The 14,098-nt window shown below is 32.3% G+C and overlaps 1 protein-coding gene across 2 annotated transcripts in view; it reads right to left on the bottom strand.

Annotated features, from left to right (window-relative positions):
- Positions 1-759: 759 nt before the first annotated feature.
- Positions 760-14,098, bottom strand: part of LOC114331953 (cytokine-like nuclear factor N-PAC) — a 167,261-nt gene continuing 153,922 nt past the window's right edge. For both annotated transcript variants that reach the window (XM_028281644.2, XM_028281643.2), the window contains one exon: positions 760-12,594. In XM_028281644.2, the coding sequence (XP_028137445.1) occupies positions 12,260-12,594 (335 nt within the window). In that variant the 3' untranslated portion in view covers positions 760-12,259. The remainder of the gene's footprint in view (positions 12,595-14,098) is intronic.

The following is a 14,098-nucleotide window of genomic DNA, read 5'->3' on the forward strand; positions in this document are numbered from 1 at the left end:
AAAGAAAGAAATGTCACGGATGAACTAGAGCCATCTACCGAAAAACAAAGTAAGTTATCAATCGAAGTAGCACAGAAAACGACAATAAATATTGTTCCCATACCACCAGATTGACAACAGATGGAATACTTTCTTTGGTTACACCTTCTGAGATTTTCAAAATTTATAAATCAATCAGGATGCCGAGGAAATTAAGATGAGAGAATTTTAAATAATTCAGAACTCATCTGCTCAGCGTGGTAAAAGTTCCAACAAGAAAGATTTCTTAATACTCCTACAAAAGAGTAAATGAATTAAAAATGTATAAACGTTTTCAATTTCTTTGCAACACGAAAATGCAGCAGCTGCATAATACTCTGGTTAAATCTCAGGAGGTGTAACCAAAGAACCTGTTGTCAATCTGGTGGTATGGCAACGATATTTATTGTCATTTCTGTGCTACTTCGATTGATAACTTACTTTTTTAATTTTTATTCTATTTGAATCTTTTGCCTATAAATTTTTGATTTTGCCTGTTCAATCTTTTACTTTTTTTATGCAAATGGGAGCTGTCCTGTCGTTGCTCCAGTTTCTCAATTTCTAAACAGGATTCTTGTAGCAATCGGTCTTTTGCTACTTTTAATTCTTTCTCGGATTTCTTTACCTATTTCATTGTATTTTTCTTTGTTTATGAATTATACTACCTTCGAATATCCATTAGATTACATTATTGTGTCATCCAGTAATTTTTAACGTTCGTTGTTAGAAAATATAACAAAATGACGTGAATTATACTTTTATTTATCTATTCAGATCAAATACAATTTATTATGATATAAAACACTAATAAAATAAAAAGTTTTTCATCGAAAAACTTATAATTTTTTCGCAATTGGGACACAGTAATAAATCAAAATTTTAAGCAAATTTACAGCATGGGTGCCTCAAACAAAAATATATTTTAATAGAGACTGCCACTAAAAATGTTTTGCCGATTCTTATACAATTTTTAACTCTGAAAATCTGAAGATAAATTCATTTTTACAAAATGATTTTTACTGGAGAAATGGTTGCAGAGTTCTTAAAATTACAATCTTTATTAAAATTACTTATTACAATGAAAAAACTGGGTTTTAATTGTAATACATAATAGGAATTTATTTGAGGTTAAATCTTAAATATTAATAAAAAAATATTTTTACCATATGAAAAAACAACGATGGGCTAATTTATAAATATTTTGTAGATATACAATATATTTTGCAAACATTTAATGTAGACTGACAACCTGTCACTATTAAAAAAATATAGACATACGACACCAAGGCACCCACACCTGAAACTGCCTGCTTCTCCAATTTTATTAGTCCCCTGAGATTGCAAAAACACTATAAAACTGCACTTGCACTTATTCCTTCAGATAAATCTAAACTATAGTTTTTGTACAGGCACTAAACAATGCATTCTGCTTATATAAACAATAAAGAAACAAATGGCTTATGTTATAAAAATTAGGTTTGTTCTTAAACTAATATTTATAAAAATTATATTACTAGATTAATAAACTTGTATGGAAGAATTTGTACTACAGAAAACCTTAATTACGTAAGAAAAACCATTCCTCAAGAGTGATAGTTTTCCTCAAGGGATGACGTTTCTACTTTGTACGTTAGACATCAAATACAAGCTGCCAAATCTATTATCACAGAAAAAGTCATGACTGATTCTGATATGTGGGACAAAATTCTAAAACAGAAAACTTTGCGGCTGTTACCACCTCTTGAGTTTCCATTTTGCATGCTCCTCTGTCTTAGGTTGTTTTTTCTTCTAGGTCACTGTCATTGTTTTATCAATGTCGTCACACACCAACTACAAACGGTGGGAACAAACAATATACAGGGTGTTTCATTAACAATTGTCCATATTGTAACTGGAGAACCTTAGCACAAAATACGAAGATTTTAAAAAACCCAAAACACTTAAATAAAATATTCCTCCTTATCGAGATACAGAGTGTTTTATTACAAATATTCTAAAATGATATTTTTCAAGCACCTTTTAATATTTTTTGTTCAAAGTTGACACACAGTTTACACATGTTAGGGTACTTTAACTAGTCTTAAAAGATAGTTTTCCCCTGTTACCAGAGGCGTGCTGTAGTGATATATACTTCATTCTCGCCCCCTTTTCCCCCTCACAATCTACGCCACTCTCGTAATAATCATTTCAGCATGTTTTTTGATTCCTTGTTACTTTTTACATAAACATCATCCTTTTGTCTCATTGCGATAATGTAAGTAGTTTTCAAGTTATTTGCGTTTAAAGATAATGGATTCCATAAAACTATGTAGGCTACTTTAAACTACATTCAATAAGATTATGTGTTTAAAATACATAATCTTATTGAATCCATTACATTAAAACGCAAATAACTTGAAAACTACTTACTATATCGCATTGAGACATACGGTGATATTTACGTAAAAAGTAACGAAGAATAAAAAACATGCTGAAATGATTATTAAGACAGTGGCGTAGATTGTAAGGGGGGAAAAGGAAGTATATGAAGAGTGGAACTTCCAAACGTTCTAAGTGCCATTTTTTTCAAAATAAGATATTTCTGTTAAATATGTTCTATGTGCCATCGCCAATAGACCTAAAGCGTTACAAGTGCCAAACCCCTGTTAAGCGTGGTGTGTTGCCTACCTAAAGAATGACAATGTTCAAAGCACGCGACCTATGACTTAGACAGTTTTTTTCCTTTCCTGACAAAAATAGCGAAAGGCACTTAGAACGTTTGGAATTTCTGCTCTTCATATATCCTTATATATAGCCTCTGGTAACAGCAGAAAATTATCTTGTAAGACTAGTTAAAGTACGCTAGCATGTGTAAATTGTGTGTCAAGTTTGAACAAAAAATATTAAAAGGTGCTTTAACCATGGGCTAAAATCATTTTAGAATATTTGTAATAAAACACTCTGTATCTCGGTATGGAGAATATTTTATGTAAGTGTTTTGGGTAAAATCTTCGTATTTTGTGCTTCGTATTTCTTCAGTTACGATATGGTCAATTGTTAATGAAACACCCTGTATAAAGCGAACAAACAGCTCATATACAGTAACATACTTATAAGTGTAATCACATATGGCAGTGAAGTTTGGCCACTGAAACAAAGAACGAAGAAAATGTTACTAGGAACAGAAATAGACTTCTGGAGAAGATCATCAGGCAAATCAAGAAGAGATCGGATACCAAATGAGAGAATACGAGAAATGATAGGAGTACCACATCCAATAATAATTGATGAAATAAAAACAAAACAAATAATAAGGTACGGCCATGTACAGAGCATGACAGATGACAGGATCCCTAAACAGATTTTGAAGTGGACACCACAAGGGAGAAGGAAGAAGCTGGAGGAAGGGGAATTGAAATGTCGGGAAGATCATGCACCGACCGACGATATATTTATGTTTCGTGGACCTTAAGAAGGAATTTGACAGGGTTAAATTAAAGGACGTTACCCATTTATTATAAGCAGGACAGATACCTCTAACAACTATGAAAACAATGGAAAATATCTACCAAAACAACACAATAAAACTTATACTCAGTGAAGATAACAAGACAGTGGGATGTGGGATTCCCTGAGTGCTCTATTGTTTAACCAGCGTTTCCCAACCGGTGGGTCGCGGACAGATTTCAGGTGAGTCGCGGTGTGGCTCTTACAGTAGCTGAGTGGCGTACAGAGTACAAAATAGCGTAACGTCATCGGTGAGGGATGGGTCGCGAATATGAAAAAACATGAGAAGGTGAGTCGCCAGATATAAAAGGTTGGGAACCACTGGTTTAACCTGATCATGAAATAATAAAAAAAATAAGAACTAAATAAGGGTACCAAATTGGAAAACAACTTACAATAACCTGCTATACAGAAGACTCAGTAGGAATCAGATGTGAAGTGAATATGATTTGCAACGTATGCTGTGCCAATAGGGCTTTTCATCGATTGTCATTTGTTTCGAGCTTCTGTCATTTTTCACATAATAATATTATATTTACGTCATATGTCTTTGGTTTGTATCATTGGATATACCAATAACGTGTGACGCATGACGTCCATAAAGTAACGCATAAATTCATTATTTCGTAAGCCGGCGACTTTAAGGAAAAATCTCGAAACAGGTCGATTTTTACTTTTAATATACAATTTTTTGGCTTATATATTATACTAGTGACGTCATCCATCTGGACTTTGACGTAATCGATGATTTTTTTAAATGAGAATAGGAGTCATGTGATAGCTCATTTAAAAGGGTATTCAATTCTCTTTTCACTAGTATAAACATTAACATAATTATTTATACAGCGTGTCCAAACAATGCTCTTTTAATTATATTAATTGAGACAAAACGAAAAATGTATGTAATTTATTTAATTCAGAATACGTTTTATGGTTATCAGAAAACAGGAAAAACATGTTTATTTGACAAATAAATATTGCTTTTCGCGTAAATTCAATGTTAAAGCTGCCACCCACCTACCTCTTGGAAATTTGAACATTATGTTTAAGCGAAAATCAATGTTTATTTTTTCAAATTAACCATTTTTATGTTTCCTGAGAGAAGTCCATAAAATGTATCTAGAATCAAACAAATTATATACATTTATTTTTGTTGTGTCAATTAATTTCATTTAAACAATTTTTTTGGACACCCTGTATAAATATTTATTTTAGTGTTTATATTAGTGAATAGAGTATAGAGAATTAAATACCCTTTCAAATGAGCTATCACATGACCCCTATTCTCATTTAAAAAAACCATCAATTACGTCATCACGCCCAGATGGATGACGTCACTAGTATGATATATATGCCAAAAAAATCGTAATTTAAAAATAAAAAGCCGTTTCGGGATTTTTCCTTAAAGTCGCCGGTTTACGAAATAATTAATTTATGCGTTACTTTATGGACGCACTGTATATTAATATTGTGACACATGACAGAAGCTCGAAACAAATGACTGTGAATGAAAAGCCCTATGGCAGCTATGTACGCCGTTGCTCCCGCTTGGCGACGCTAGTGTAGTTGGAGATCAACGTCAACACATTTTGACAGTTCTTTAAGCTTATATGGTATTTTTATTTGAACTATTGCGATTTAATAAATTATGGCAGAAAATACGGATCTTGGACTAATTTTGAGTTGAAAAGCGAATTGAGAAAAAATGCGAGAATTACTGGAAAAAAGTTATTCACATGACAGATAAAAAAAAAATATAAAACCTTTTGTAAAATTACTACTGAACCTAAATCTTGCATAAAATTGAACAAAAAGCTCTAGCGCAACAGGTTGGGGTAAGAAATATGAAAAATGGCTATCCGTGCCTACGAGGAGGCAAATACTAAGCATGTCATTATTTGTGGACTTTTCATTTCATTAGACTATTAGACCATCCCTTGAGCTGCTTCTCCTGAGGGACTTGTGGGATCACTAACTACTGTGCTAAAAGTTAAGTGTTCCTATTCAATAACAAATTCAGTGATTACTTCGGACAGTTTACCATACTTAGAAATGAAAAATGATTAATTATGTTTGAAATCTAATTCAAATTACTATTATCAAGTAGATACAAACTCAGATGTTAGTCACTAGTCGTGAGCTCTGTGCTTTTGTCATCAATTTTGGACAACAAAAGATATTGAGATGTATTTATACAGGGTGGTGAAATGGAAAACGGGCCATAGGAAACTCAATGTAAAATTCTAAACTGTTGAATTCCTGCTTCCGTAATTATTCTACATCAAAAGACATGAGAAACTATTTGTAGAGGATTGAAATCTTTATTGAAAACAATTTTTAAAATTGTTCTACGAATTAAACACATTCCAAAATTTTGTAAAATATAATAAATTGTATCAAAGTATTTGCCAAATGTAGGCCACACACAGTGCAAGAATGTGTATAGGGTTGCCTTCGGTAACAATCAAATTATTATATTAATAATATTTTGAACTGTCAGCATTTTTATTTTATCGTTTTTATTGTTTAAAAACAATAAATTCTAAAGGATATCCTCAGTTGAGGAAAAAGTAGTAATAATAAAGATGTTTTATTCAGTCAATAGTTTGCGTACTCTCAGAAATAGTAACGTGTGGCCTTACTTTTACGCACTTACTTAGGTATGGCAAATGTATTCTATTTTTCGAAATTTTGGACTCTGTTTAAATCGTAGAACAATTTTAACTTTTGTTTTTAATACAGATTTTAATCCTCTACAAATGGTTTCTCATGACTTTTGATGTAAAATAATTAGGGAAGCAGGAATTCAACAATTTAGAATTTTACATTGAGTTTCCTATGGCGCGTTTTCCAATTCACCACCCGGTATAAGTAGAAATAATGATTTAATTCATATGAAATAATCCCGAAAGACAAAGAGTTTTTTGACAAATATGGTTCCAGCCTTGGCTGAAAAATACCATTTATAAACAATATGGATAATCTTAATGTGTATAATGTCAAAAAAATAAAAGACAAAGAAATAGTATCTATTTATATTTTTGCAGTCGATTTCAGGAGCAATACGTAATCTGTTTCAACAAAATATCTATTGCAGATACGTGCATTTATTGTCGGCACATATTTATCCCTTCTTATTGCTACAATCCACTTTTTTCTCATCAGATTTTCTTTGGGAATCCTTTGTCCTGATGTTATAGATGAGCACAAAGGTACATGACAACACTGAGGCATCTTATTTTGTAAAATTAATTTCACAAAGCGAAATAAATGCAATCTTTACTTAGAAATATATAGATTTGGACAGTTGACGTGACCTCCAACTACACTAGCGCCACCTACGTTGAGCTTTAAAGATTAGCTGCCATTAAATATAACTGCCAGAAAATTTAACATGACAATCTCCCCACAAAACACATGGTTATAACATCATATACTAAGGTTAAATATCTAGGGAACACACTATCTAGCTAGGGAGAGCTCAAAACAGAAGTGGAAGATGAAGTGAATAGAGCAACCAGAGCCGCAGGTTGCTGAATGAAACAATATGAAGAAATAAAAATATCGAGAAAGAAATTATAGCAGAAGTTACAAAACAGCCATTACAGCGATAATAACATACGGGGCAGAAACAAGACCTAACATAAAGGACAAAACGAATGCTAGATACAGCAGAGATAAATACCATAAAAAAAATGGATGATGGTAATAATAATAATAATCTATGGGACAGAGCTAGAAGTACAGATATACGACGGAGATGCCAGGTGGAAAATATCAAGGTATGGGTAAGCAAGAGAAATGGAACGATCATATAAGCAGAATGACAACAACTAAAGTAGGAAATACGGCGAGGATAGGTTCCTGTCTAACGTTTTTCTAACAAAGAATATAAACATCCAGTTTCCATAAGTTTCAATTCTGAAGCAGAATCCGTTTTTATGTATCTGCAGTAAACTAAGACGGACGGACAGACAAATGAAAAGCAAAAAAGTAAAAGATCAAATTTATGTTCAAATTTTTTTTTCGATCCAAATACAGTGTGGGCCAAAGAAAACAGTTCATCTCGATATTTGGCAGTATTTATTAGATTTTAAGGAAATGAAGAAACAGGTCGATTTTTGATCTAAGGGGGACACATTTTTACGGTACATACATCTGTCATTTGTCAACCCCCTCCCTTCCACTTCCCCCACCCCTTATTTTTAAATAGGGAATAGGGGTCGTGTGCTAGCTCATTTGAAAGGTTATTCAATTCTCTATTCAGTAATCTGAACATTAACATAATTATTTATACAGGGTGTCCAAGAAAAAATATTTTAATTAAATTAATCGACACAAAAAGAAGAATGTATGTAATTTATTTAATTCAAAATACATTCTACTGCCGTAACAAAACAGAAAAAAATGTTTTTTGATAAATAAACATTACTGTTCGCTTAATTTCAATATTCAAACTGCCACCCATCTGCCTCTTGGTAGGTTGAATATTGAATTTAAGCAACAATGTTTATTTATCAAATATGTAAACATTTTTTCTGTTTTCTGTCAGCAGTAGAATGTATTTTGAGTTAAATAAATTACATTCTTCTTTTTGTGTCAATTAATTTAATTCAAAATAATTTTTCTTGGACACCCTGTATAAATAATTATGTCAATGTTAATATTACTGAATTGAGAATAGGATAACCTTTCAAATGAGCTAGCACACGACCCCTATTCCCTATTTAAAAATAAGGGGTGGGGGAAGTGGAAAGGAAGGGGTTGACAAATGACAGATGTATGTACCTTAAAAATGTGTCCCTCTTAGATCAAAAATCGACCTGTTCCTTCATTTCCTTAAATTCTAATAAATACTGCAAAATATCGAGGTGGACTGTTTTCTTTGGCCCACACTGTATACTAATCTGAATTATTGTCATAAAAGACTTTATACCCGATCTGAGACTCTAGAATACAAAATCCTTAAACTGGTAGAATGTTTTTCAGCCACCTTTCACAACTTTTCTTCTCTTGATCTTTTCTTTAAATGCGTATTTATACAGATATGTTAAATAGGATATACAGAGTCCAATATGGAAAGGAAAAGTGAAAATAAAAGAAAAACTAAATTTAATACTTTATTAACCAATACTTCAACAAAATTAGAAATATGTAGATCCACTATAGAACGTATAAAAACACTAATAAGAAAAATACAGAAAACGCTGAAACTATAGAAGAGCTGGAAAAATGTGTGCATATAAGAAACAGAGACTAGAGTGTTGATAGGAGTAACACGAGATCACCAACAAATAACTTGACAAATCATGCAATACGGATACGTGGAAAGAATGAATTAAAACAGGTGACCAAACAGAACATACGATATGAACCTAAAAATAGAAGAAAATGCGTACGAATAAAAACAGAAAAGTTGAAGTGTATTGTGTGGCCCAATCTAATGAAAATAAAAGGCAAATTCTGAAAAATCGCTGAGACCCAGCTACGACATAGGGCACTACATTGTGGGCTAAAGAACAAGGTTAGTGAAGGAAAAATAAGAAAAACTGATTGGATGATAAAAAAATATAAGTTTGATGTAAGCCCTGACATGATTAATTAATTATGTCGATATTTTAACAGACTTTCTACCTTCCTATTGAATCATTTAAGGGGACTTTTTCTTTCTGAATTAAAAAAATCGATTTTTGTCTTTTAGGTAAAATCATCAATTAGTATCATATAAATACTGTCCTAAAATTTTATTGACAAATTCGAAATGGAAACGAAGTTCTAGCTGCATTACACGGTACATACCTGAGCTGAAACTCGTTTGTATTAAACAACGCGCGAGACGCCTGACCTGTGCAGCTGCAATTCGACAGTTGGGTTCTAACACTCCTAAAAATTGGATCTGGAGGTTATTTAAAAGGCAGTCGAAGTAAGTGGACACATCGAAATAAGCATGATATTAAAACACAATGTAAAGGTAATCAGTTTATTGCGGAAAACAATTCTAAATTACCTAGTTCCTCGAAAAAAAAAAATTAATATCTAATGATGCGTTCCATGCATATTATGGGAATAAAAATTGGACAAATAGCAACGAGATGGTCGGAAAATATCGATGAAGCTCGTGTTGCTCAAGCCAATAGAAGGAGTAGCGACATATCACAAGAGGGAAGAATTATGAAAAAGCTTTGAACGAACATTTACAGCTTTTCCTGGACAGTAAGTAGCGACATATCACAAGAGGGAAGAATTATGAAAAAGCTTTGAACGAACATTTACAGCTTTTTCTGGACAGTAAGGGCACCCAATATGCACCAGATATCGTTGATTAGTGAAAAATAAATTTTATTCCTAAAACTACAGTAAAAATACTTTTCTCAAAATTTACTAATCAGCTGGACATTAAAAGACCTAGAAAAGATTTATACATATTTTAAAGAAGCAGCACATACTATGGGTCTAGAATCTAGAAGTTAATGTCTCAAAGACAAAGTACTTCAAAACAACTCGGGAAAAAGTACAAATGAAAGGCACTCATATATCTTGACAAGATTAAACCCTTTCAAATATTTAGGATCATTAGTTACAAAAGGAAATAAAAACAGTGATGAGGTAACAGCGCAATTTCACTTGGAAACAAATGCTTCTACCTACAGCCTACAGAATATCATAAAGTCGAAATTAGTATCTATTAATTCAAAAGTAAAAATACACATAACAATTATGAGACATGTAGTAATGTATGCATCAGAAACATGGACTATGACTACTAAACAAGTGGAACAACTTCTTAGATGGAAAAGAAAAATTTTAAGGAAAATATATACACCTATACAGGAAAATGGGAAATGGCGTATAAAAATGAACCACGAAATAAATAGAATTTTTAATAGACCGACAATCATAAAAGAAATACGAAGTAAACGCCTGAGTTGGTTGGGACACGTAGAAAGGATGGTTTAATAGTATTAACCAGGATTTGAAAGACCTATGAATACGAGAATGGGAAAAGTCGCAATTTAAAAATAAAAAGTGACCTGTTTCGGGATTTTTTTCCAAAATCGTCCATTCTCGAGAAAATGAATTTATTCCAACCTTTACGTGCTCACTGTATACGACTACTAAATAAACCTATATAAAAAGTTAAACAAAAATCCCCACCTTTTTAGTAATGGGGTAAATTCACCCCCAAAACAGATGTTGTTTCTATCTTTACAAAAAATCGCGCATAGAAGCCATGAAAATATAAAAATAACCTTTTAAAAGTTTACTTATTATTTGTAAGTCTCATAAATTGAATCCCGTTGGAATTGAAAAAAAACTGTTACAGGAAAGCATAAAAGTGTCTCCTAAATTAAAATGCATCTTTTGGAAGCCGCCCCTGCAGTAGTGAAAATCAACTAAAGTGCAAAAAAATTTTTTTGTAAACTTCGAAACCTTTATAACACTGTATAAAAAAATTGTAACCAAAAATATAATAGTTTTTTTTTTAGAAAAATTTAAAAATTCAGTTTTTTAAATTTAGAAACTAAAAGTCCCCTTAAAAAATTATACACGTTGTAGTCCAAGAGGCAGCGTTGAAAAATTTCTCTGAATTTACTAAAGCTAGTTATTTCACAGTTGATTACTGTGATTGTGTAGAGAAACATACTGCGGTCGGTCAAGCGAACAGGTGGTACTGACAGGTTTTCAAAGTTGCTTACCTGCGGAGGTAATTAAATCCATTTACTAAGGCTGAAAATCAGTACACACATTCTAAATTGAATATAAATAAAAGTTATTATAGTCGGTCAGCTGTATGACGGGACAGAGCCGGTCGGTCGGCCAAAATGAATGTACAAGGTTATTCACTATATTTTGACCCCCCTCTAAACTGCTTTATTTACAGAATTAGAAAAAAATGTAAAATACAAAACTTATTCAATTTTTAAATTATGATTTTTTGACATATATGTCGTACTAGTGACGTCATCCATTTCGGCTTAATGACGTAATCGACTATGTCTTTAAATGAAAATGGATGACGTCACTAGTACGAGATATATGTCAAAAAATCATAATTTAAAAATTGAATAAGTTTTGTATTTTACATTTTTTTCTAATTCTGTAAATAAAGCAGTTTAGAGGGGGATCAAAATATAGTGAATAACCCTGTACATTCATTGGGGCCGACCGACCGGATCTGTCCCGCCATACAGCTGGCCGACTATAATAACTTTTATTTATATTCAATTTGGAATGTGTGTACTGATTTTCAGCTTTAGTAAATGGATTTAATTACTTCAGCAGGTAAGCAACTTTGACAAGCTGTCAGTACCACCTGTTCTACGTTTCGATTGACCGACCGCAGTATGTTTCTCTACACAATCACAGTAATCAACTGTGAAAAACTAGCTTTAGTAAATTCAGAGAGATTTTTCGGCGCCGCCTCTCCGTCTATTGTCTCATAAGGTTCTCTCCAAAAAGTTTATTAAAGTGGCGTCGAATTTTTTGTAGTTTGATTGCTGCAATGCTTGTAATTGTATCCATAAATAAAAAAACTTCAGAAAGGTGCCTTACGTTAAAAAACTAAGAGGAAATTTTAGAAAACATAGTTTTCCACGTCTTATACATAAAATAATTATTTATCTCATTCAAACTAATTTTAAAATTATTTCAAAAGAAATGAAATTAAAGTTGTTTGTGTTACAAAACCTTCCATACAAAACATGGTATAAAAAACAATGTAAACTATAAAAATATGTGAATAATGAAACATCATTTAGAGCTTCGTCCTGATGTAGACACAAGAGACATCACGGTCATCGCAGCCCAACCTTCTGGCATGTTTGTACAGTTCGTTTGCTGTGGAGGTCATCAGCAGTGGTTGTTTAAAATCCTCTGACATATCTAACACCAACCGCAGATTGGTCTGCATGTGTTTGAGGGCTTGATGAACTTGTTTGTCGTAACCTTTGTTCATCATGCTTTCCGCCTTGTTGGACAAATAATCGGATGAAAGATCTGTTAGATTGAAGATTTTTAGAACGTCTTTTGTTGAGATACCACATCGATCCGCCAAGCCTAGTGCTTCTGCCATCCCAACTAAACTTACCCCTGAAAAAAAAACAAGATTATATAATATATTATTTTCTACAAAATAGTGATACAGCTAAATAGACCAGGACGGATCTGTTTTGAGGTGGAAGTCGGATTTTTGTAGATAAAGTTAGTTGACAACTTCAATAATTATAATTGACTTATGCTCCTTCTCAAATACGCCCGGAACATTAATAAAGAAATTTAAATATTTAAAAATTTCGAAATATCGATTTTTTTCTACTTTCTTTGCTTATAACTTTAAAACGATTCATTTTGGAACAAAGTCGTAGGAAAAGAAAATAAAGATAATTGAATTTTGTATCATATACGGCTGGTTTAAGATGTCTTAAATTATTACCCTTTCTGCAAAATAGCAATAAATAGAAAATAAGGGGGCAAAAAAGATTTTTATTCAATGTTTTTCAACCACTTTGGTTGCACTTAGAACCTTCATGGGCTGATAAAATCATTGGTCCGTACTTCTTCAAAAACGATACTTAGACAAGGCGAAAACGGAGGGTTCGTTGGAAAAAATATTCCCATGAGTTTTTTGTCCATAATCACATTCGTGAGAAATTCCAGAATAAGCTTCAAGAAGTCGCCCACGTGAAAAATGGTCCAAATTTTTTTAACAATTTTTTTTAATCAACTTGTAAAAATCAATATTTGTGGCCCGGACAAATTATTTTTAGGGTTTTTGGACCATTCTGGATAAAAAAGGTCTGTTATAATTTTTCTCTAAAGTTGATCGTTTTCGAGTTATAAGCAATTTAAAATTAAAAAAAAAAAGAAAAATGGCGATTTCTAAGGCTTAACAACTAGGTTAGAAGTTATTATTCTGAAAGTCAAAAGTGACTAAATCAAAGTTTAAAGCCCTCCCTACAGGATTCTGAAGAAATTTTTGTCATTATTTTATTACTAAGCTGTTATTTTTAAGTAATAATAATGAGCGCCATGCACGTGTTAGGCGGCCGTAAATGCTGAGTGCGAGAGAGATGCCATTCCGGCAGTCCGATTGTGCATCTTACTCGCACCCACATTTACAGCCGCGTCAATACGATCTAACCGCTCATTGTTATTAATTAAAAATAACAGCTTAGTAATAAATTAATGACACAGATTTCTTCAGGATCATGTAGTGGGGGCTTTAAACTTTGTTTTAGTCACTTTCTGACTTTCATAATAATAATTTTTAACCGAGTTATTAAGTCTTAAAAATGGCAATTTTCACGTTTTACAAATTTTAAATTGCTTATAACTCGAAAAAGATCAACTTTAGAGAAAAATTCTAAGAGACCTTTTTTTGTCCAGAATGGTCCAAAAAATATAAAAAAAATTTGTCCAGGCTAAAAATATTGATTTTTGCAATTTGATTAAAAAAAATGTTAAAAAAAATTGTTAAAAAAAAGTTGGACCACTTTTTTCGTGGGCGACTTCTTGAACCTTATTCTGGGATGTCTCACGAATGTGATTATGCAAAAAAATCTCATGGGAATATTTTTCCCAACAAACCCGCCGT

This window comes from Diabrotica virgifera, chromosome 3 (assembly GCF_917563875.1).
Source record: "Diabrotica virgifera virgifera chromosome 3, PGI_DIABVI_V3a".
NCBI classification, from domain to species: Eukaryota; Metazoa; Arthropoda; class Insecta; order Coleoptera; family Chrysomelidae; genus Diabrotica; species Diabrotica virgifera.